We start from the raw sequence: 26,846 nt of genomic DNA, 5'->3' as shown, positions 1-26,846 counted from the left end.
AATATTAACAGAAATTAACACATGAAATAGACCACTCTGTTTGTAATGACTATATAATACAGCTCTGGCAAAAATTAAGAGACCAATGCAAAATGTTCAGTTTGTCTGATTTTTCTCTTCAGATGTATATTTTTTTAGAAAAAAAGTAAATTTTTCTTTAAATCTATAAACTACTGACAACATGTCTCTGAATTTCCAAGCAATACATTTTGTATTTTCTTTCTGAAAAGGAGAAATGGTCAAAATTACAAAAAAACAGTGCTTTCAGACCTCAAATAATGCAAAGAAAACAAGTTCATGATCATTTAGAAACAACAATACTAATGTTTTAACTCAGGAAGAGTTCAGAAATCAATATTTTGTGGAATAACCATGATTTTTAATCATAGCTTTCATGCGTCTTGGCATGCTTTTCACCAGTCTTTCAAACTGCTGCTGGAGCAAAAATGTAAGCAGTTCTTCTTTGTTTGATGGCTTGTGACTATCCATCATTCTCTTGATTACATTCCAGAGGTTTTCAATGGGGTTCAGGTCTGGAGATTGGGCGACCCATGACGGGGTTTTGATATGGTGGTCTCTTAATTTTTGCCAGAGCTGTAAATGAGTTTCACTTTTTGTATTGAAGAACTGGAATAAATTAACTTTTTGAGGATATTCTACTTTTTTGAGAAGCACTTGTAAGTCTATGAGACACAGAACAAGGACATAACGAGGCTCCCATAGACTTACACGGAGAAATTGTGGCCTTGACCTCTGACTTCCGGTCAATCAGAAGTTGCGGTCATACCGGAGAAGCACGGGAAGAACTGAAGATGGTGCACGGTAAGTATTAGACTAGAGTCAGAACATAGATTAGTGGCACCACTTCAGTGATGAAATAATAATTTAAAAAAAAAAAATCACACAGGAGTGGTGCTTTAACAAGATCGCCATTTGCCTCTCTTATATCTTACCAGAGAAGGTTTTATAGATCTTCCATAGGCATGTCTAATGCAAAATCTAGGTCTGCAATGGTAGGAAAGGTAAGGAAATTACATTTTACAATTGTACGGTTTCATAAATCCGCGTTGGTACAGAACGCAAAGGGTTAATTTGATGTGAAATAATTTCCTCCCAGGAAGCACAATGTCTGCATGGACATCTTCATGACTTCAGCCAACATTATTGGATTTGTGGTTTAATGAAAACGCAGAAAGACTGCAAATTGTGAGCCTCAATTATGGTTTGGTGGATCCGACAATTAGAGTTCAATAACTCCAATTTCTATAATACCCAATTCTATTTTCCAAGAGAAATGATATAAATTGCTTCTCATTATTCACCTGCCTCATTTCAGATCAGAGCTTTCATTCCAGAGAGTCGTGCCTATAGTTATCTATGTAATGGACATCCTATCATTTACAGCTATTTTAGTTTCAGACAGAAGATGTGGTGGGGGGAGCCACCTCCAATATTGTTTCTGCAGTGATAATACTGCAAACCATGCAATCTGCTTCTGCAATAAATGTAATACTGACTATATCCCGATATGCTTCATGTAACCCATAGAAAATATCGGATACTGACCCCAATGTTTCACATAAACGACACTAAATACCCAATACTGACTATACTCCAACATGATTCAGGTAGACCACATTATATGCCAAATATTGACTGTAGCCCAACGTTTTTCATGTAAACCACTGTAAATACCTAATAACGATTTCATCCTAACTGCTTCATGGTTTCCAAACCCTGAAGCAGCTAAAATAAGTAACAAGGAACTGAATATGTGCACAGCAATTTGGTTTTTACATTGCAGTTCATTATGTTCATTTTTTGCCACAGTTTTGCAGCAATTTTTCAGGCAGAATCCACCAGAAAAAGTTGTGTACACATTTCCAAAATACCTAATACTGACTAAATTCCAATCTATTTCATGCAAAACTTGGTAAACACCTAAACTAATAGTTCAAGTGGGATTTTGTAATAAAAAGACATCTGGAAAGCGAAAAATAAAATCCACAATATAGCGCTTTACAATTTTAAGTAAAAAAAAAATATATATATATATATATGTATATGTATATGTGTGTATATATATATATATATATATATATATATATATATCATTGTAAAATAATTCAAAACAACAGGAAAGTAGATTTCCCAGAAGAAGCGGGATGCGAAACGCGCGTCGGGGTGAGGAGGGACACTGCAATCTATGCATAGCTGCAATCTTGTACTGCTGTTTAATCCTTCTGGTAATGTATTATACTTACATCTTCTAGGATTGCATGTTTTAATAGCCTTTATCTAGCCAAGCTGGGGATGTAGGGTACATGCCTGATAGATTATATTGCTCTTGGACTAATGGGCATATATTTTTATTATAAATACATCCGTTCAGCTTTGTGTTTTTGGGCTTATAATGTGTTAGATGGTTCACATTATGCAGTGTCCCTCCTAGTTAGGGCGCTCTATTTATTATTCTCTTGTTTTTACATATGTTGTTTTGATTTTAAATATTATTATTAATAAAGCTGTGTATTTTTTAATTTATCTCTGGATCTCTTTATTCGGCAACCTAAGGTGTTAGTCCGAAACTCTGTGATTATGTGATTTGAAGTGCCAGCCTTTAGCATAATTGGACACCTTGTTGATGTAATGCCATAAATATTGTTCTGCTCATGTAGCTGTGCGAAGGGCTTATTTTTTGTAGGACGAGTAAGGCCTTATTCACACTAGCAGTATTTGGTCAGTATTTTACATCAGTATTTGTAGCCAAAACCAGGAGTGTGAGAGAAACACAGAAGTGGTGCATATGTTTCTATTATACTTTTCCTCTAATTGTTCCACTCCTGGTTTTTACTGATGTAAAATACTGACCAAATACTGCTAGTGTGAACATGGACAAACTGTTTTCACTGGAACAATAATGAGTTACATACAACTTTTTGAACATTTGTTTTTGGGGGTGGGGGGCAGTAACCATGTCGGGTAAATAACATTATGACTTGCTGGTGTAGGCCATCGCATACTTATGTTGGTAACAATACAAACGGAGTGATCTTTAGCGGGGTTTTTTTCCCCTACAAAATAAAGCATTTTTCATTGTTTTCATTGGAAAAAGTATTTTTTATATTCGCACCCTTTATATTTCCTCATTTTGTCGTTTATCTTGGGGATTTAGCCATGTGGATGTGGCATAATACACGGCAATGCTTCCCTTCCCTCTAACTACTTAGGTTTCACCTGGTCACAGTGGTATCTAAAAGGACGAAACAGTTGGATTTGTGGGTACTACTTCTTGGCAAAGTTGTACGGGTATGGCAGACGCCAAGAAGTGGTTAATATTATTCCTGCAGGTTTGTGATATGTATGGAGTAGCTGATCAACAATCTTTAACCTCTCCTGAAAAGTTTTAAAAGTAAGCCAGGTCAAAAAAAAATATTGCTACTAGGTAAGAATGCACCAAAATAAAGGCAAGAAATGTCGTATTTCACCAATTTACAGAAGAAAAACACTGTATGCCTATATTCGGTAAAAAAGGATTATAAGGTCTATGGATGAGTGGTAAAACGGCCACGTGCATGTAGTCAGAGTGGTTCCCAATATAAACGCTTTCCAGGTAAGTGCTCATGCTTCATTTCATAGAGGAAGAAATCCCAGTACAGCCACCCAGTCAAAGAACGCTAATAAAACACATTTCAAAAGCAAGACAAAATGGATTTCTCGGAATATCTATATAAATACGGCCTTTTCTCTAGTAGCGGCATGATTTCCGTGCTACAGAATAGGCGCGCTTGTAAGTGCAAATGCAATTCATTACGTTCCATCAGTGCTGCCGCAGCACAATGACAGCCAACAGGCAGAAGCCTGAAATTGTGCTCCATGTCAGCACTGGTTATTGCAAATAATTGCTTTTGTCAAGGGAACAGAAGCTGTCGCTCTGGATTTTATCCTTACGGAGACGTCTTCCAAGAGTCTTTCACTGTTCGTTCCTGATAAGCTCTTGTTCCATCACTGCCACCAGGATTTAGATCAGTACCCTAAATGAGGCCAGCATTTCCATACATGAGACCCCCAAAAGGTAGCAACAAGGCTTCAGCTGGCTGAGAAGTCTCGCGGTACTGCAGACTTTTCTGAAATCCGCTTACGATGTAGCAAACTGTAAACCAATGATTGGCGCACAAATTGTGTGGACTGCATCGCAGTAAAGGAGTCATTTATGTCGTGGCATCCCGCTACTACTCTACAGCGTACAACAGCTGCAGCAGCATTTTCTGCCTACTAATAATAATTCCTCTCCTATATCCTAGAAGAAACGATGCCCGGCTATTTAGTAGCTTCGTCCAATATCACTAACATGGCATCGCATTATGGTGTGTGCCACTGAATTGTCCATCAATCAAATTCCATGTTTTGCATTTGAGGACCATAAAATATTAAGGGTATGTGCACACGTAGAATGGAGCTCTGCGGATTTTTCCGCAGCAGATTTTAGAAGGCACTGCATTTTACCTGCAGATTTAATGCATATTTTGTGCGGATTCCACCTGCGGTTTAAACCGCTGCGGAATCTGCACAAAGAATTGACATGCTGCGGAATGTAACCCGCAGCGTTTCCGCGCGTTTTTTTCTGCAGCATGTGCACTGCGGATTGTGGTTTCCATAGGTTTACATTGTAATGTAAACACATGGAAAGTTGCAGCTGCAGATCCGCAGCAAAATCTGCAATGTGTGCACATAGCCTAACTCTACTTGAATCACAGAACAATTTTCACACAATCCTTTTTTAAAGATAATCTGTCACCAGGTTTTAGCTATGTATTCTGAGAGCAGCATAATGTAGGGGCAGCAGGGGACCTGATATAAGCAATGTAGCACTCATTGGGCTGCTTGCTCACGTTTTGATAAAATCAGAGTTTCCCATGCTAAAGATCTACCAGTTCTCTGTATGCTGAGCTCTCTACAACCCCACCCGCATCGCTAATTGGAAGCTTTCCGTACACACTGTGCATAGGCAGAAAGCACCTACTCGGTGGTAGGTATAAAGTTACAGAGCAGGAGGACTTCATGCGAACAGACACCTTGTACTGTAGTAATAATCTCCCACTGATAAAACAATGATTTTTGCTGAAACACCACCAGTTAGTGATACAGTTAAAATCAAAGTTTCTCCCCCTAAATAAGATCACATTAGGTAGCAAAACCTGGTGACAATTTACCTTTAACAAATGAAGCAGAAAATCACAACTTCTCATCATTTACCTCCTTCACAAAAGCTTTGTGATGTGTAACATTAGAGACAGCACAGGGCGAACATCATAAATCAGAATATGGAGGCTAGGTGGCTTACTGAGGCTTAAGGCCATGCTATGTCAATGGTACCTACAGACAAGAGTGTTAAAGCATGTAAAGTGGGGAAAAATAAGTATTTGATACACTGCCCATTTTGCATGTTTTCCCGACTACAAAGAATGGAGAGGTCTATAATTTGTCTGTAAGGGACAAAATCTAAAAATAAAAAACAGAAAATGACATTATATGATTTTTAAATAATTAAAAGGCATTTTATAGCATTAAATAAGTATTTGTTTACCAACCAACAAGAAAGAATTCTGTCTCTCACAGACCTGTTAGTTTTTCTTTAAGAAGCCCTCCTACTCTGCACTCGTTACCTGTATTAACTGCACCTGTTTGAACTCGTTAACTGTATGAAAGACACCTGTCCACACAATCAATCACACACCAACCTCTCCACCATGTCCAAACATCAGGGACAAAATTGTAGACTAGCACAAGGCTGGGATGGGCTACAGGACAATAGGCAAACAGCTTGGTGAGAAGGCAACAACTGTTGGTGCAATTAATGGAGGAAACACAGCATGACTGTAAATCTTCTTCGGTCTGGGGCTCCATGCAAGATCTCACATTGCGGATGATTCTGAGAAAGGTCAGTAATCAGCCCAGAACTACATGGGGGGACCTGGTCAATGACCTGAAGAGAGCTCGGACTACAGTCTCAAACATTACCATCCGTAACACACTACACCATCAAAGATTAAAATCCTGCAGGGCACGCAAGGTCCACTGCTCATGCCAGCACATGTTCAGGACTGTTTTAATTTCGCCAATGACCATCTATCTGGATAATGAAGAAGAGGTATGGGAGAAGATCATGTGCTCAGATGAGACCAAAATCAAACTTTTTGTCATCAACTCCACTCGTGTTTGGAAGAAGGATGAGTACAACTCCAAGAACACCATCCCATCCGTCAAGAATGGTGGGAGAAATATATTTTTAGGGATACTTTTCTGCAAAGGGGAAAGGACGACTGCACCATATTGAAGGGAGGATGAATGGAATCATGTATCGCGAGATTGTGGCCAACAACCTCCTTCCGATGTTTCAAGGCAGGTTCTTCCAGCACGACAAAGACCCGAAACACACAGCTAGGGTAACTAAGAAGTGGCTCCATAAGAAGCCTGAAAGATCTGGAGAAGATCTGTATGGATGAGGGGACCAAAATCCCTACTGCAGCGTGTGCAAACTTGGTCAAGAACTACAGGAAAAGTGTGACCTCTGTAAACGCTAACAAAAGTTTCTGTACCAAATATTAAGTTCCGTTTTTTCATTGTATCAAATACAATAAAATGCAAATTAATTATGCAAAAATCATACAATGTAATTTTCTGTGCTTTTTTTTTTTTTTAAAGATTTTGTCTCTAAAATAAAAATGACAGACCCATCGATTCTTCGTAGGTGGGAAAATATGCAAAATCAGCAGTGTATCAAACACGTATTTTCCCCACTGTAGAAATAATAGTGAGACATAATACCATATGATTGCATTACAATGGCTTAACACTTTTTCTAAAAAAAAGTAGGATGTCAAACTCCAATGATGGCAAGAGCAGATCTGAAAGGTTAACATTAATTAAGAGCTTTATTATCTCCCACATGACACACCACCACTGTAATGTGCCAATAATCAAATGAATCAGTAATTCACAGGAACAAACAAACTTAAAGATGAAGAGAAGCTATCAAATAAGAATGCCACCTGTAAGTCACATTCCAACATATGCTGCTGAATTGCTTCCTATTTACCAGTTAATGGTTAACTATAGAAATTCCTAATTCTTTTTTTGTGAACTATGGAAGATTGCTAGAACCATACCTTAGCCTATGACTACAAAGTATAAACCATAAGAACTTTTTTTAGATAAGGGAGGGAGGAAACAAGAATCATTTTGACATAACCTTTCATCATTCAGTTCTTGTAAAGGGATTGTTGTGACTTACGGTGTGGACTTTTTGACGGCACTTAGTTAGGATTCTGGCACTGCCTCAGTATGACAAAGCCCATGCAACGAAGCATAAATTCAACAGAACCTGCTTTCCCCAGTAGAGCAGAAGTATAAATCACAAGAAAGAAAATTCCATGTAATAACTAAAATATACCTGTCATCCAATACAAATCATACGAAAAGGAGAAGGAAAGAAAAATAGCAATACTTACGCTAAATTTGATGATGTCATATATCAAATATCGTGGCACAGCTTGTCCTTTCACTTTGTCAATAATCATTTCCTTCAAAAGAGAAAAGAAATAAGACTTTATAACACAAGCTTTAAGTTATCATTCAAGAAAAATCCTGATTTTTTTTTACTCTTACCATAAATCCAAAGGGTATTGCTTTTAGCTTACATTTTTGATGAATCAGGTTGGTTTAATTGTTTGAGTTTCAAAAGTGACAAAAACTACACAGTAAGTCAGAATATGCCTAACCCAAAGTAAGATATCATAAACAAGGAGCTACTAAGGTCATTAGTTCCTAAGAAGCACACTCCTAGGCACCGCTAGATACTAATGGCATCAGGTCTCACTGTAAGCCCTCATTAGAAGATCACTTTTTGGTGGGTTTCCACCACTCAGACTTGGGGGAAACAAGAAGTGATAACAAGCTCATTGTCATATGAACAATCATCTTTATTACATACTGGCTCTAAATATGATGTGAACAGAGCCTTCTAATGGTTATTCGCAATCTATTAAATGGTTACATTTGGACTTTATTAATAAAAATCCTTCCGTTCAAGAATACAGAGATTTTTAACTTTATTCTTTTCTAATCGTTGCCTAAACTACCAACAATGGCAGCAGTTATCAGCGGTAGCTGGTCTCCTAAACAAGGACCGCAGTACTTACAAAAGTTCTTTCCTAATGAGCTTGTAATCACTACTCTTAAAACACCGTCAAGAGTTTTGTTTTTTCTTCACCACCGGATTGGCGTTTTAAACATAAGTCCCCAGCCCCCAGTCTTCTATTCACCCTTCGGCGTCTTCACTGTTTTTCGGGGCCGGTCGAGTCCCGTGGCACCATTAAGTGAGTGCAGCTTCTGACTGGTCGAAAGTCAGAAGCTACGTCCCAAGCTCTCAATGCAAGTCTATGATTAGCTAGAGCGATGCTTTCCTAGACTTACATAGATTAGCGACCTCGGTCTCACTCCATGAAACAATGGAGCAGCCAGCAGGTCACACACTGCAGGAGATGGACTGGAGCCGCGACAAAAACGCCAAAAGGTGAGTATCAGACAGGTGGCAGAGAATTTGGAAATTAAACACCACTCCAGGGATGATGTAAAAAAACACGCTGGTGAGGAGATTTAAGCTGGCTAGACCAATGAAGCTTGCCGATTTCTCCCGATTTGGCCAGCTTCAGTGGCCCTGTGCTTCTCTGATGCTGCAGAGTCAAAAATTATTCTGCTTGCAGCATCAGCCTCCATTGGTCCAACCTCGGCTCCTCACAGCTGTGCTGGTCCAGATGTTTTGACTACAGCAGTGACATCACGTCAACAGCATGTGTCACTGTTCTAGCCAGTCAATGAGCTAAATGTAGTACACTTTGACACTGAGCTCAGTGACTGACTACAGCGGTGATGTGAGCCGCTGATGTGATGTGTCATTGCTCTAGCTAGTCACTGAGCTCAGTGTTGTGTGCCTTCAACCAGGGTGAATGAGAACTGAAGCCAGTGACTGGCTAGAATGGTTATTTACACTGCGGCCGTGAAGTCAAAGCTGTAGTCAGAACATTGAGAAAAGAGCAGCTGTGAGGAGCAGTGAGAGAGAGAGTACCTTCTGAGCTTGTTATTTCATGTATTTAACTCACTTTGGGGTCACTTTCCTGAAAGTGGAAAATCTCTATAACGGACATCTATTTAAGAACGTACTCATGCTCTGTGAGGCTATTAACAGAGGTAATCTTTACAGAACTTGAAGTATCAGGCTATCATAAGGGCAGTCAGCATTAAAACTTCAGTATATTTTGAATATAGCTCGTGACATTGAAAATTAAAGTGGTATTGCAGATACAAAAAGTTACGTATCCTAGATGGAGTTCTGATAACAGAGATCTCCACCAATTGACAGAACTGAGAACTTTTGTTAATCTGAATGGAGCACCAGTGTGCATGCTCGACAGCTACTCCATTCATTCTCTATGGAATGGTTGGAGAACGGCAAATGATTTAAGACCAAGATCTACATCAGGGCTCGTAATGTGTTGGTGTATCTGTATTTGTGATGCCATAATGAAGCAAGATGACCATTAATGGATGGTTAATCCATCATCTTTTCATTACTTCCGTAGGTCCTATAAAGGAATGAAGTGGCAATATTTATACTTGACCAAAGCTCCATTAAAATGGGTGGGGGGTACACACATTCTGGTGATCAGTGGGGGTCTAACCATTTATCTAGAAGCTATCACCTATAGTATCTCTATACATGGAATTAAATTAAGATGTCAATGATTTAACCAATATAAACATAAGGATGAATGACCTCGGGAAGATCAAAACATCCAACACCGCGGAGACACCAGCACGTGTTTCTCAACGCAGTGCTCTGGATCACTGCGTTGAGAAACACGTGATGGTTTCTCCGCGGTGTTGGATGTTTTATCTCCCCGAGGTCATTCATCCTTATGTTTATAGTCCTTTTACTAGGCACTGCTCCTAATAGCCAGTTTCCTACTCCACACTGATGTGGGGCAAATACCCCGAAACAGCTGTCTGTGGATGGATACCATGTTTTGGCATAGGTGGTTTTCCTTTTTGGATGCTGCCCTTCCCGTGGTTGTTCCTTCCCGGTGAAAGATCTGGCTATGTATTGCTTGCGTTGAGAAACACGTGATGGTGTCTCCACGGCTTTTCTACATGCAATGATTTAACCAAGACCCTATCACAACAAAAAACTAATGAGTCCTTGAATAGTGGTAGAATATTAAAGTATGTGGTAAGAAGGGTATAGCTTAGTAGCCAAGTGCAGTGATCCCATATAAGTGCATACAACGGAAGAGAGCATACTATAGCAAGACAAACTTCAAAGTCGAGATTGACAATCTGATGATAAAAGAAACCATCTTCCTTCTTGCAATGCCTCATTAAGATCTACTGCCTTGAGTTATAGCGTGTCATATTCCCAATAGATGAACCTGTAAGAATGTCCAGCATTTCAGAGGCTGATATTATAGTTATTGCAAGAGGTTTTCAAAGGGAAAACAACAAAAAATGTCTGGCAAACAAATTCAATAACCCACAACTTCAGTTAGTTTAATTCAAACTGCAGAAAATTATAGACCGTAAGAAAGGAAGTCCTTAAAATATTCAATAGAGGGAAAACTAGCTTTCAAAAGCGATGGATGAAAAAAAAAATACAGTAATTCATAACAAGAGGACTTGTAAGAGAAAAAGAAACTTGGCCAACGGCTTTGTTTTAGACTACCACAAACCTCAGTAATCTGAGAAGGGTACCTAGATAAAAAGGTTTACGATATCTTCAGAACAGATGCAGAGCATACCATCTACCATGACTTTCTACAAAGTAGGAGACCTTGTTACATCATCTGCAGTCAGTCCACATAAAGAACAGAAATGGCACGGTGCAACTTCTATTGATGAATGCAAAGCACTAAACACTTATTGAAAATAAAGGTAATTTCTCAAAGAATTAAAGCCCCAAACTGCCCCTAAGCACCCCAAAATTGGCAAAAAGCAAGGAATGGGCGATTACCATATTTTTATGACTATAAGATTATCTTGCCAAAAACTATATGCGTCAGAGACTGCAGCCAGGAATGTTCAGCAGTGGCAGGAATCGTCCTAACTGCTTCCTTAAAGGGTATTTCTGGACTAAAATAGTAAGTCTGCAGTCACTCTGTGAATGCAGACTTGTGAATCCTCCCAGAGTACGCTGGGTTCTGGCAGGGAATATGCATTTTGCATACTTGTAGTCACATGACCGCCGTTCCCTGCGCTGACATCAGCGAAAAACAGCATGCAGTGCTTGCGCAGGGATATTCACGAGTCAGATTTGTCGTTTTAGACCGGACAAACTCTTTAAATTGTAGGGCAAAACATTAATAAAAGTGCTGTTCTATTACTTAGATGCCTAAGTGGTTGCATGGTTTGCCGTCTCCCTGCTGGCACCGATCTGTGTGATCAGTGAGCAAGTCAGATTGGGCTAGAACGGTATGCAACAGGTTACCGAAGGCTTATGCCAAACAAAGGTCAAATAGAGAGAATCTTTGGTGCACAGGCTGAAGAAAAATCTAATTATCACACATGTACCTTCGGGGTTGATTGGCACTTAGGGAGCTACCTGTGTACTATACCATATACACATATGATGCCATCCTTGCTTGGCTAGATTTATGCGTGGTCATGAAGGGCACAGAAACTCCAAGTAGCACTGCTTAATAGAACATCTACTTTAGCCATCCCTTACAGTATGGAAGCTGGAGCAGCTTTAGTAATGCATACAGCTGGCTAAGTTGTGTGTAAGGCGTGTGTATGGCATAAATGGAAGATATTACACAAGTAACATGGACATAGCTGACTGCACAATAAAAGTAATTTATGAACTTTGGCACAAGACAACCAAAATAAAAGGCAAGACTGTATTAGGGCTTTGCTATGTAACTGTTTGAGAGTTTATTATGCCCTATATATTTTTAGTCCCCCCCTACACATTAGTGTACAGGTATGAGTCCTCACTCTTATATTACCATTACAGTAAAACAATACCTTCTTCTCTTCTACTCCAGAGGCACAACCCTTGCATTACTGTACATCACTAGGGTAGTTTTAATTACCATTAATCATGTTTTTATTATTTTTTGTTGTCTACACCTAGGTGCATATTACAGTCATGTGCGTCTTACAATGCAAGAAGTACAGTAAACATCTCAACAACTCTTAGGCCGGATGCACACGTCCAATGTTCACAGTCTGAGCACAGACCACTATGTCTACATGAGCCCATAGTCGATCAGGACACTGCAGTCCACACTTACAGTTGTGGCCAAAAGTATTGACCCCTGCAATTCTGTCAGATAATACTCAGTTTCTTCCTGAAAATGATTGCAAACACAAATTCTTTGTTATTATTATCTTCATTTAATTTGTCTTAAATGAAAAAACACAAAAAGAATTGTCCTAAAGCCAAATTGGATATAATTCCACACCAAACACAAAAAAGGGGGTGGACAAAAGTATTGGCACTGTTTGAAAAATCATGTGATGCTTCTCTAATTTGTGTACTTAACAGCACCTGTAACTTACCTGTGGCACCTAACAGGTGTTGGCAATAACTAAATCACACTTGCAGCCAGTTGACATGGATTAAAGTTGACTCAACCGCTCTCCTATGTCCTTGTGTGTACCACATTGAGCATGGAGAAAAGAAAGAAGACCAAAGAACTGTCTGAGGACTTGAGAAACCAAATTGTGATGAAGCATGAGCAATCTCAAGGCAACAAGTCCATCTCCAAAGACCTGAATGTTCCTGTGTCTAGCGTGCGCAGTGTCATCAAGAAGTTTAAAGCCCATGGCACTGGGGCTAACCTCCCTAGATGTGGACGAAAAATAAAAATTTACAAGAGATTTCAACGCAAGATTGTGCGGATGTTGGATAAAGAACCTCGACTAACATCCAAACAAGTTCAAGCTGCCCTGCAGTCCGAGGGTACAACAGTGTCAACCCGTACTATCCGTCGGCGTCTGAATGAAAAGGGACTGTATGGTAGGAGACCCAGGAAGACCCCACTTCTTACCCCAAGACATAAAAAAGTCAGGCTGGAGTTTGCCAAAACTTACCTGAAAAAGCCTAAAACGTTTTGGAAGAATGTTCTCTGGTCAGATGAGACAAAAGTAGAGCTTTTTAGGCAAAGGCATCAACATAGAGTTCACAGGAGAAAAAAAGAGGCATTCAAAGAAAAGAACACGGTCCCTACAGTCAAACATGGCGGAGGTTCCCTGGTGTTTTGGGGTTGCTTTGCTGCCTCTGGCACTGGACTGCTTGACCGTGTGCATGGCATTATGAAGTCTGAAGACTACCAACAAATTTTGCAGCATAATGTAGGGCCCAGTGTGAGAAAGCTGGGCCTCCCTCAGAGGTTATGGGTCTTCCAGCAGGACAATGACCCAAAACACACTTCAAAAAGCACTAGTAAATGGTTTGAGAGAAAGCACTGGAGACTTCAAAGGTGGCCAGCAATGAGTCCAGACCTGAATCCCATAGAACACCTGTGGAGAGATCTAAAAATGGCAGTTTGGAGAAGGCACCCTTCAAATATCAGGGACCTGGAGCAGTTTGCCAAAGATGAATGGTCTAAAATTCCAGCAGAGCATTGTAAGATACTCATTGATGGTTACCGGAAGCGGTTGGTCGCAGTTATTTTGGCTAAAGGTTGTGCAACCAAGTATTAAGGTACCTTCACACATAACGATATCGTTAATGATATCGTTGCTTTTTGTGACGTAGCAACGATATTGTTAAGGAAATCGTTCTGTGTGACAGCGACCAACGATCAGGCCCCTGCTGGGAGATCGTTGGTCGCTGAGGAAAGTCCAGAACTTTATTTCGTCGCTGGACTCCCTGCAGACATTGCTGAATTGGCGTGTGTGACACCGATCCAGCGATGTCTTCACTGGTAACCAGGGTAAACATCGGGTTACTAAGCGCAGGGCCGCACTTCGTAACCTGATGTTTACCCTGGTTACCAGCGTAAAAGTAAAAAAAACAAACACTACATACTTACCTACCGCTGTCTGTCCCCGGCGCTCTGCTTCTCTGCACTCCTCCTCCTGCACTGGCTGTGAGCGTCGGTCAGCCGGAAAGCAGAGCGGTGACGTCACCGATCTGCTTTCCGGCCGCTGTGCTCACAGCCAGTGCAGGAGGAGTGCAGAGAAGCAGAGCGCCGGGGACAGACAGCGGCAGGTAAGTATGTAGTGTTTGTTTTTTTTACTTTTACGCTGGTAAACAGGGTAAACATCGGGTTACTAAGCGTGGCCCTGCGCTTAGTAACCCGATGTTTACCCTGGTTACCTGGGGACCTCGGGATCGTTGGTCGCTGGAGAGCTGTCTGTGTGACAGCTCTCCAGCGACCAAACAGCGACGCTGCAGCGATCGACATCGTTGTCGGTATCGCTGCAGCGTTGCTGAGTGTGAAGGTACCTTTAGGCTGAGGGTGCCAATACTTTTGTCTGGCCCATTTTTGGAGTTTTGTGTGAAATTATCAATGTTTTGCTTTTTGCTTCATTCTCTTTTGTGTTTTTTCATTTACGACAAATTAAATGAAGATAACAATACCAAATAATTTGTGATTGCAATCATTTTCAGGAAGAAACTGAGTATTATCTGACAGAATTGCAGGAGTGTCAATACTTTTGGCCACGACTGTAGACCATGAACAATGAATGTGTGAGATAGGCCTGATATATACTTTGTTTAACCCCTCAACACCCGGGTCATTTTCATTTTTTTGCTCCCCTTCTTCCCAGAGCCATATCTTTTTTATTTTATGGTCAAAATGTCCATGGCTTGTGTTTTGTGAGAAAATGTTACATTTTGAACGATATACGCGTACAATCGTAGCATGCTGCGATTTTACACGCACATCGAAAACACCTGAGAAAAAAAAAAACTTATGTTGTGAGCTGCCCCATAGATTAACACTAGTCTGAGTGCTATGCGATGTTTTCTCGCATAGCACTCGACCGTATTCTACGGTAGTGTGACTGCGACCTTAAACTGTTTTCGGCGCTGCTCCAATAGTCTTCTGTAGTTTGTGACCTACCAAATCTCTCCAGTGTATGCTGAGCGAAACGAAAAAAAACCAACAGTCTATGAGAGCCAAAACTAGGCCAGAACGATGATCTCAGACTTACACAGAGTTTGTGACTGTAACCTCTGGACATCTGGTCAGCCAGAAGTTGTGGTCACAAGATGGTGGCGTGGGACCGTAGCGGCGCCAGAATCAGCTGAAGACAGAGGATGATAAGTATCATACTAAGGTCAGGGAACTTGAAGTGGTGCTTTAATAAATATACTAAAAGAAATTTGTAGACTCTACACTTGTCCCCATAGTGGATTAAGCCTGTGAGGACAATGATCGATAAAAATTAAGATGTATATGCAGTTTCCCTTTCCCCTACTGTTTCTTCCCTATGTTGTCTTTGTAATGTCTTCCACTATGTTCATAATAAGTTTGTGTTCTTACATTTCTCAGTTAAAGACTCCCCTGCGAGGGAGCACACTTATATTTTGTATTGTATTTGCTAAAGTTGAAATTCCAATAAAAATTTTTTGAAACTAAAAGAAATTTGTACACACAAAATTTACAACCAACTCCACTGTGTGGTCATAGCATATGGATTAAGAACCCGGTTTTAACATAAAAAGACGATTAAACAACAGGCAGGAGATAATTAATGAACACGTTTTAGGAGAAAAACATTACTCAGTTGGAAAAACACAGAAAATGTTTAAGCTATGTTTTTTTTTTCTACCCAAGGTCTTACCCCATCCAGAAGAGTATTGGTCAAGTGGACTCTGAGATCTTTCCGAAATGGAAATTCAAGTTTAGAAACGTGAAATACGGAGTTGTCGCGGTCAACCATATGTACTTCATTTTTACCATCAATTAGCATCATGTACCTTAAAAGAAGAAAAAAATGATAATGAAAGTACTGGAGAATTATAAATCTGTTATTTCACTGTTAAATAGAGCAGAACACTTATTAGGAAAACATTATGGCACTGTGAAAATAATAACTTTATTGCCAACCAAATTCTTTTTTTCCTCCCCTAAACGTCAAGGAGATTTACTTCCCAATATATTGCTTATCTGACACTTAGGGCATGTGCGCACATTAAGTCTGTGGTGCAGACATTTCTGCACCATTTCTGCATTTGTTGACAGGAAAAACACAGCATAAAATTTGCAAGTTTATGGCCCTTTTTCACATGTGTTATTGTTGCATATTTTTCCCCACTCATAAGGCTGAAATCTGCAAGAAACGCGGAAAGAATTAAACATGCTGCCCATAAACTGTTCCCTACAGATATTTCCATAACATTTCTTCTTTATCTGTTCTTTTGTAACGCGATTGTACGCTTTGTGTTGTTGTCTTCTTGCTGGATTATCCACGTTCTCTTGAGATTCACCTCATGGATAGACGTCCTGACATTCTCATATAGAATTTGAGAGCAAAATTCACAATTCATTGTCCCATTATAGATGACAATCCCCGAAGCAACTAAAGAGGCTCAAACCATGACACTACCGCCATGGAGTTTCACAGATAGTATAAAGGCTTTATGCTGTAAAGAAGTAGATTTTCCTACAAACACGCATCTCTTGAACCCCTTCACCACCCTGCAGTTTTCCATTTTTTGCGCTTTTGTTTTTCCTCCCCTTCTTCCCAGAGCCATAACTTTGTTATTTTTTCCATCAATATGGCTATGTTGGGGCTAGTTTTTTGCGGTACAAGTTGAACTTTTGAAAGCTGCCATTGATTTTACCATATAGTGTACGGGAAAACGGGAAACAAAATTCCAAATGCAGTGAAATTGCAAAAAAAAAAAAAAAATGCAATTCCACAATTGTTTTTTTTTTTTTTTTTTTCATTTACCATGTTCACTAAATGCTAAAACTGACCGGGTAATATGATTCTACGGGTCAGTACGAAGTCACAGATACCAAACATGTATAGATTATTTTTTATTTAGGTGGTGAAAAAAAATCTAAAATTTGTAAAAAGAAAAGAAAAAATCATCACTTTCTGAGACTCGTAGCGTCTCTATTTTTCGAGATCTGAGGCTGGATAATGGTTTAATTTTTCCGCCCTGAGCTGATTGATTGATACCATTTCGGGGTAGATACGTTGTTTTGATTGTTATTGTATTTTATTGCAACGTTGTGGGGCCAAAAAAAAAACAAATCTTGGCATTTGATTTTTTTTTTCTCGTTACGCCATTTATCGATCAGATAAAATTACTTTATATTTTGATAGGTTGGACATTTCTGAACACAGATACACCAAAAATTTTTTTTTTCTCTAATTGTTTTATTTTGAATAGGGCAAAGGGGCGTGATTTAAACTTATTTATTTTTATTATTTTTTAATATTTACATTTTTTGAAACTTTTTACTGCCTACAATAGTCCACTTAAGGGACTTGAAGCTGCGATCGTCAATCGCCTCTGCTACACATAGCAGCTCTCTAGTACTGCTATGTGTAGCATAAGATCTCTTATGAACACCAGCCAGGTGTTGGCATTCAAGGAGCGTTACAATGACAGGCACAGAGGTCTTCGGCAGACCCCCGGCTGTCATGACAACCCATGTCCAGCGAAGACACAACAGTGCGCCGAAGAGTGGGCTTTGTGACTCGCTTTCATCTGGCACTTGCCAATTGCTGCTGTCAGTGATTGACAACGGCATTTAACTTGTTAACAGCCGTGGGTGCATCTCGGATCCACTTGTGGCTGTCAGAGGCACATGTCAGGGGCTGACTATAAATGTCATCAGTGTTGCTTTGTCTAGCTGATTGCAAGGAGACCAAGTGAGAATGATGAGAACTGTAGTCAGCACCTGGCGTCTGGGAACAGCGCTAACTGTACTGCTTTTGCCAGCAGCCGGTTCGTGTCACACAGATGAAACACGGATATCATCCATGTGTGGGATGTATTGCGGACCGTGCTGCCAGAAAAAAAAGGACAAGTCTACATGTTTTGCACGCAGACACACCGTCCGTGTGAACACACGGATATGTGCGTAGACCCATAGGTTTTAATGGGTCTACATGGGTAAGTGCCTCCAGTACAGGTGACAACTGTCACAGGGTGAAGGAGGCCTTATATAGAGGCTTTAGAACAACATATGCTCCCATCCAGACAATGTCTATTTTAGGAAAGGCCTTGCATATTTCAGGAAGACAACATTAAACTACATACTGCATCCATCACAATACCATGGCTTCATAGAAGAAAAGTTTGAGTGATGAACTCGCTGCCTGCTGTCTAGACCTTTCAACAACAGAAAACATTTGAAGCATTATGAAACTAAAACAAAGCAGCAAAGAGGACTCAGGAATGGTGAGCAGCAAATGTATGAATAAAATATGGCTATAAAGAGATTCCCAAATCATCCCATTCCTTTACATTTTACACAGTCTCAACTTTTTGGGAATTGAGGCTGTCACCATGACAATAGGTTTAGTTCCGTTGAGTATTACTAAATTCAATTGGGAGTAGTAAATTATTTCTTTTAGTCATATCTGCCCATCTTTCATGCTGTCTGAATTATTCGTCATGAGTATTGCTCCACTGCAATACATATTGATATTTTATGGCTCATAACGCCTTACCTCTCATAAAACTCTTTTCAGCTTTATTATTGTATGTGACAAAAAGAAGTCCGCTAGCTTGTACTACATTCAAACTGCCTTGGCACCAGTGAAAATCGCACACAGAACCCTAATAGCACACTGCCATTGATTTTAATGGCATTTTGCAGAGAATGTGTGAGTAACTGACATTTCTGACAGGCCAGAATAGATTTAAGAACTTTTGGAAGTGCTGAAGATTCTTCGCTCTGAAAAACAGTGGAGGTCTATGTCTGACATTTTAGAAGGATTTTGCATTTAAATATATATCTGCTCGTACAAGATCAAACTGCCATCTTCTACCTTTTTCCTTTGTATTTTAACTAATGTTTTCCTCTTCCTAAATTGGTGTAGAAAACTAGATGGCCCTATAAAATTGATTGCCTGGAGCAGTCAATCATAACAGAATGATGCCACTAGAGGAGATGTATATTTTATACATTGTGAACCGTTTTTTGCCAACATATACTGTACAGTAGCTAAAAGGGTATGGACACCTGAACAAAGCATTATTGTGCACAGTTAGAGGGGTTCTCCAAAAGAAAAACATATATATACTTTTTGGCATGGATTCATCAAAAATAATAAAGCAGAGGCATAACTCGCCTGACAGTATCTCACACGGATCCAGCGCAGGCCACTTTTGAGTTTCGAACACACTCCATAAACAGTGTGTGCCCCATACAGAATGTACACCTCCGCTACTGCCTGAAATTGCTGAAGCGGTCATGTAACTAGAAGAGCAGGTCATCGGAGAAACATCCAATGACGCGTTCTTCCAGTCACTTGCCCCCTGTAACCAATTACAGGCCGTAGTGGTGTTCTGGCTGCCGAATGGCACAGCAGTTTGCCCCTCTTAATTTCTTTTGATGTATATATAGAGTTTAAGAATCAAAGCTTTTAACATCTTCCATAAGTAACGGAGACGGTACTGGCCCTTGGCTGCTATAATGACTACACCTCTTCTAGATTTTTGAACTTTGATACAGGGATTTACAGTGACTCTTCCACAAGAGTATTAGGGAGATTGGGTAATGCTGCTTGGCGGCCAGCCTAACTAAGAATTTACTTACGGATTTTAAATGATTCTAATTAACAGTGCATATCTGTTCTAAAAGGTCAAGTTTCATTGCAAATTCGGTAAACCAATGCGTTATCATCGTGAAACAGAAAGGCCCTTTTCTATATTATTGCCATAAATTTGGATCCGACCTATTATCTATTATGTAAATTTAGCGTACAGTATAATTATGATCTTTCCCTGGAACTAATATATAGGCGTACACAAGAAGCCAAGGAAAGTAGAATATTTACTAACCAGGAAAAACAATTTTAGGAGCTTGCCAGTAAGGCAACCCTGGACAAACAAAGGGGCATCCTGGCAATGTAAGTATTTGTTGTTGTATTGAAGAATAAAGATAATCTGTTACACTTCCCTATTATCCCTAAAGAGCCATTAATCTTCATCAGTCTGTACAATTCTAGACAATGACGGGTAACAAATGCAAGGGCTAAAGACAGAAAGCCGTCACCTGCCAGCTCTGGCGAAGAGAGAGAAAGAATGGGCCCAGTCAGAAAGATTCTTGTGTCCTCATTATATTCAATTGACTTAAAATCCATTTGCTTTGATAATGATTAACAAGTTCAACATCTCTACTTAATGCCTATAATTAAACCATCCATTGAGCATTTTCCCAGCATCCTATAATTTTCTATGCCAAGTTTTTTGTTATTATCTGTTGCTACCGCCTTCAGAAATAGATACACGCAATTGCCAGCAAATCTGTCCTAACTATTACAGTTTGTCTACAATTTCGCACAGAAGATCACAGCTGAAGTCTTCAATGTGATCAGTGAAGCAAAATCCTGATCACAAATACTTATTTCATATGGTCGCAATTTTCCAATTTCTCTTTGCGTAGTCAATTTCTGCCTATTCAGTGTAAGAGTTACGTGGAGCAAACCACTTATTTAGTAACGGGTGTGTGTGTTAAATGGCCGAGAAGAAATATCCATCTGCAAAACAGAGAGAAATAATTGCTGCCTCTCAGCAATAGACATGATATGTGAACACTACATTCTGCGCTCGTTTTCCATGCCGTATTCAGACACTCATAGATCAAGGGCATCTGCATAATTTAAAGAAGTCTTCATAGGTTGATAGTTAAAAAGAATAAGAACAGATATTGTGATGGATATAAAAGGTCATGCTTGGCAATAATATAAAAAAAAACATTATAGAATCTTTACTGCGCAATCTCCCTACTCCCAACTCGCAGAAATATGCTACGGAAAAAAAAATTGTAGTAATATTGAGTTCAACCTGAGATTAGTCCCTGTGCCTACTCTCCTATTCCTGATCTCCTGGTTAAGAAATCTAAATATACCAGGCTAACGTTAACGAGTGGACTTCCTCTCATGAGCCCTCCACATTATTAATGGTAGGAAGTTTATTTGATTCTACCCTTGCAGTCTAGGAGCAAACAAAATACTCGTAATGGGGCTTTCCGGCTTTAAGCTACAAGTCGGCAGTCACTCTATGATGCAGCCCCCACCTTCATACGAATTGAACATGAAGAGGAAGTCCAGGCTGCAGCTAATCCCTGACTTCCTCTTCATGTTCTATTAGACAGAAGATGAAGACCTTGACGCCATTGCTGAATGGGCGACGGGGTCATGTGTCACAACAAATGCACAAGAGCCCTGTGACCGCTAGTGCGAACCATGAGAACGGTGTCAGCATGGGACAAGAGTATAGCCTTTTTTATTTTATCGGGGCCAAGCGCGGTTTATGAGGAGTTGTCCAAGTAGTGTACAACTTCTTTAACTGCTAAAGACCTTCAGAAATATTTAGCAGACGTTGGAGTTGTGGTAAATTGGTCTACTGTTCAGAGACACCTGCACCAATATGGCCATCATAGAAGAGTCATCAGAAGAAAACCTCTTCTGGTCCTCAAGATAAGAGTCAGAAGTATGCAAAAGAACATCTAAATAAGACTGATGCATTTTGAAAACAAGTCTTGTTGACTGTAGAATTTAAAATAGAACTCTCTGGCCACAATGATCAAAGGTATGTGTGGAGAATAAATTGCACAGAATTTCAGGAAAAAAAAATATCTCGCCAACCATTAAGAATGCGGATAGGTCAATCATGCATTGGAGTTGTGTTGCAGCCAATGGCAAGGGAAACATTTCACAGGTAGGGGGAAGAATGGATTCAATGAAATTTCAACAAATTCTTGAACATAACATCATCTGCAAAAAAGCTGAAGTTGAAAAGAGGATGGCTTCTACAAATGAATAATGATCCTAAACACACGTCAAAATCTACAATAGGCTACCTCAAACGGCATAGAGTGAAGGCATTACAATGGACCTCACAATCCCTTGATCTGAACATCATTGAAAATCTGTGGCTCGACCTCAAAATAGCAGTGCATGCAAGTCGACCCAGGAATCTCACAAAACTGGAAGAATTTTCCAAGGAAGAATGGATGAAAATCTCTCATACAAGAATTACTACTAGTTAAGGCCTGTTTTTTGCTGGATGAGTAGAATATTTTGGATGGCACTTAGTTTACCACATTTGTTTTTATTATTGAATGCATGCAATTAAAAACAATTCTGACAATTTTGGGGACTTACAGGGATACCATTTTATTTCTCTTTATGAGGTGTAAGCCTAAACATCTAAATATATGTAAAAATATTAAAAAAGCAAGTGGTACTGAACATACAAAGGGAATTTGTCATCAGGTTTTCCTCTGAAATCTGAGAGCATTGTGTAGGGGCAAAGAACATAATTCCAGTGATGTTACACTGAGGCTATGTGCACACATAAAATGGACCTCTGTGGATTTTTCCACAGCGGATTTTAGAAATCCGTAGGTAAGGTCGGTTTCACACGTCCATATAATTCCGGTACCGGAGAATTCAGTACCGGAGTTATCCGTGTCCATGTGCTCACGTAGCACATCAGTGTGGCACATGTGCGGCAGCCAGCCGTGTGCCGCCCGTGTGCCGACTGAGGACCACACGGACCATGCAGGAGACAGCGCTACAGTTAAGCGCTACAGTTAAGTTAATTCCCCAGAAGGAATGAAAAATCAACCAGTTTTTTTTTGTTTGGGGTCACCTCCCCCCTCCCATCCCCTGTGCGCCCGCCCGCTTGCCGAGAAATACTCAACCAGCTCCTGCGATGTATGGTCTCAGCGCCGGATATTCATCACTGTAATGAGCGGTACCACGTGACCGCTTACACAGGACAGGCTGCCGGCGCTGAGAGCATACATCGCAGGAGCTGGGTGAGTATTTCTCGGCAAGCGGGTGGGCACACAGGGGATGGGAGGTGGGAGGTTTACAGCCGAAACGTTGAGATAAAAAGGATTTATTATTATGTCCATACAAAGTGTGAGAAAAATAATTTTGGAAATCCCACCGTTGTTTTGAAATATGAGAAAATAATATTTTGGAAAATTCACCGCTGTTTTTTAAATAAAAATAATTAATGAATGAGAGACTTTTCTATTTGTCAATAGTGTGCCGGAGTTTTTTCATATTATTGCTATTTTTTCCTGAGCACCTCTCACTTAGTGAGCACCTTCCTTACCATTATATTTAGGGAGGCGGGAGGTGACCCCAAACAAAAAAAAAAAAAAACAGGTTGATTTTTCATTCCTTCTCTCCAGCGAACGCTGCTGGGGAGAAGGAATGAATGCCGGCTTCGGAACCACACGCAGTGGGCACAGCGCTTACTGTAGCGCTGCCTCTCCTGCGGCAGTACGTGCACACAGTGGAGAGTGCACACTGTTCTCCGTGTGCACGTGTGCGGGACGTATTGCAGTACGTGCTGCTGGAGAAAAGCGGACATGTCTCCGTGTTTTGCACACGGACACACGGTCGTGAAAACACGGAGACATGTGCATAGACCCATTCATTTGAATGAGTCTACGTGTGTCAGTGTCTCAGGTACGTGAGAAAACGGTCAGTACACGTACCGGAGACACTGACGTGTGAAAGAGGCCTAAAAGACACTGTTTTACCTGCGGATTTACAGCGGTTTTTAGGCGGATTTTGTGCGGATTCCACTGCGGTTTTACACCTGCGGTTTTCTATTATGGAGCAGGTGTAAAACCGCTGCGGAATCCACACAAAGAATTGACATGCTGCGGAATGTAAACCGCTGCGTTTCCGCGCTTTTTCTCTGCAGCATTGGCACAGCGTTTTCTGTTTCCTATAGGTTTACATTGTACTGTAAACTCATGGTAAACTGCTACGGACCCGCAGCTGCAGATCCGATGCGGATCTGCAGCAAAATCCGCAACGTGTGCACATAGCCTTACTGGGCTGCTTTCAGTAGTTTTGAATTTTTAAATGGTTTTATCTACTGCCCATCAAATCTAAAAGTTGAGATTGGTATAACTCCACCCACACCACTGATTGGTAGCTTTCTTCCAATGCAAAGTGTACACACAAAACTGCCAATCAGTGGTGATGGTGAGGTTATACAGAGATCAGGAATTAGGAGGATAACATAGCAGCAAGTTTATTAATCTCCTGTTGATTACAACTTTTTCAAAACTTCAGCAAGTGACCTAGTAAGTAGCACGTCACTGGAATTAGTGTCTCCACCATTAAATTACATTGCTTATTAGGAGGCAAAAACTTCATGACAGATTCCCTTTAATAGGGTTGGCCTGGTAGTAATTTAGAGTCAATTTGACCACACAGTAAGGGAAACTCTGTCTTACAAGATTTCTAAATAAATGCACAATAAATAAATAAAACAAGTACAATGCAATAGTTCAACTACTAAACAAAACTTTCGAGCGCACCTGTTTGCCTCGCATCAAGAAAGCATGATTTATTGTCTACACATTAGGGCTAGAGAACAAATGGCGTATTTACTACAGTTACAGATATGATAAATGGTCCACCAATACTAAAAATACATTAGAGTTATGAAAACTTCTGGATGAAGAACAGAAAAACAATTCAATGAAAGCGAATCCCACAGAAGTAACATCTCTACGGCAAGCACAAATGATAAAACCAGCTTTCTCCTACGGTTTGGAAAAATTAATGTTTAGAAGCTAAATTGCCAGCTATTCAAAGCATAGCACACAGGTAGCATTTAATAATAATCAATTCTAATTGCTGCCCTTTTCCAGGCACTGATATTACAATGTACAGAGAGTGGCGGTGAAGTATCTGACATATCTCTTACACAGGAATCAATTGTCATTATCTGAAACATATCTTATGTTTAAGTGGACTTATTAGAAAAATATAAGTTAGAGTCACCGAAAAGCCCCAGATCACATCTTAACTAGGGATGAGCAGACGCATGGATGGTTGGATTTGTCGGGTTCAGCTAACTACAGCTGAAAGTTCAGTTCGGTATCCGAATTCAACCCCAAACCTGATAGAAGTCATTGGCAACCCGAACTTTGGTGCTTTAAAATGGCTGTACAATGGTCATAATAAGGGACTGGGGTCTGCAAAAGGAAGCTAAACGAGGTAAGAGCAGGACAATTGCCTTACAAACAAATTTGGATAGAGAAATAACTTCAAGTAAAACAATTAAAAAAAAAAAAAGGAAAAAATTACAATCTTGAACCAGGAGGTCAAAATGGAGGCGGAGGTTGAGGTGGTGGTGTACTGTAGGTGGAAGAGGCATAGGAGGAGGAGGTAGCCAGCACTGGGTTTGTGTTTTTGGTTTCTTTTATTGATTATTTGGGGGGCAGTACTCTGAAAACAGGCAGTGTAATCAGCTGCAATTTTTGGGTGCAAACATTGAGGAGAGCATCAAATAGTGGACGTGGCCATGTTGCTGGTGCCGCTGCTGCAGGGAGAAAAGAGGATGTGGCCGATGTGTGCCTGCTACACGCCCAAAAGCACCTTCCTCTAGTGCATGCAGGTGACAGGATGTTTTGTGTAATGTCATAGGCCAGAGTACCGTTAGATGAATGACGAGGCCAGGACAATGGAATACTGTGTCCAGTTTTGGGCACCACATTTTTAAAAAGACCGACAAAATGGAGCAAGTTCAGAGAAGAGCTACCAGAATGGTGACCGATCTGGAAACCATGTCCTATGAGGAACGGTTGCAGGATTTGGAAATGTTTAGCTTACAGAAAAGAAGACTGAGAGGAGACTTAATAGCTGTCTACAAATATCTCAAGGGCTGTCACATTGTAGAGGGATCAGCTTTATTCTCATTTGCACAAAGATAGACTAGAAGCAATGGGATGAAACTGAATGGGAGAAGACACATTAGATATTAGAAAAAACTTTTTGACAGTGAGGGTGATCAATGAGTGGAACAGGCTGCCACGAGAGGTGGTGAGTTCTCCTTCCATGGAAGTCTTCAAACAGAGGCTGGACAGACATCTGTCTGGGATGATTTAGTGAATCCTGCTTTGAGCAGGGGGTTGGACAAGATGACCCAGGAGGTCCCTTCCAACTCTAACATTCTATGATTCTATGAAGTAGAGGTGGTTTTAGATTGGTTGGCCAAGAGTGCCTTTAGTCCCTTTACTTTGCCTTCCACCAGAAAGCGCTGATTTCGCACCTGCAGCCCATGGGTATGTCTTCCACCTCACCCCCTTGCAAATCAGCAAGCAGTCTGAGCCCCAAGTCATGCATCAGTCACTTCTACTTTTTGATGACTGCTGTCTGTGGTTCCATGGGCCAGCCACCTGGCCCTGCCCCAAAAGTGGAAGAGATTGAGTGCAATGATACCCAATCTTTTATTCTGTTGGAGTATGTGGGAGGGGTAGTGCAAACAATTAATGGACCACCGCAGCACATCTTTCATGATGACGAAACACAGGTGACATTTGCTGCAGCTTTCTGCTGTGTGTATTCCCTCAAGAAGGGCAGAGGTGAGGACTGGGTGGAACATCATGCAGAGAATTATTATTTTTTTAGCACACCATTGATTCCATAGTTCTGTACATAAAAGATTACATACAAAACACAAGATTACAACGAACAATCTAATAGTGAGAGACAGGTACAGAGGAGATAGGACCCCACCCTTGCAGCCTTAAGGCCCCTTCACATTAAGCGATGCTGCAGCGATACCGACAACGATCCGGATCGCTGCAGCGTCGCTGTTT

The 26,846-nt window shown here is 40.4% G+C and overlaps 1 protein-coding gene across 1 annotated transcript in view; it reads right to left on the bottom strand.

Annotated features, from left to right (window-relative positions):
* Positions 1-26,846, bottom strand: part of RNGTT (RNA guanylyltransferase and 5'-phosphatase) — a 576,238-nt gene that overhangs the window by 347,112 nt on the left and 202,280 nt on the right. The window contains exons 9-10 of the mRNA XM_069726381.1: positions 15,856-15,991; positions 7,512-7,583 (exon numbers count right to left, since the gene is read on the bottom strand). Of these exons, the coding sequence (XP_069582482.1) occupies positions 7,512-7,583; positions 15,856-15,991 (208 nt within the window). The remainder of the gene's footprint in view (positions 1-7,511; positions 7,584-15,855; positions 15,992-26,846) is intronic.

Source organism: Ranitomeya imitator, chromosome 5, assembly GCF_032444005.1.
Source record: "Ranitomeya imitator isolate aRanImi1 chromosome 5, aRanImi1.pri, whole genome shotgun sequence".
NCBI lineage: Eukaryota > Metazoa > Chordata > Amphibia > Anura > Dendrobatidae > Ranitomeya > Ranitomeya imitator.
The sequence above is the reverse complement of the archived record's forward strand: the minus strand, read 5'-3'. Positions and strand labels throughout refer to the sequence as shown.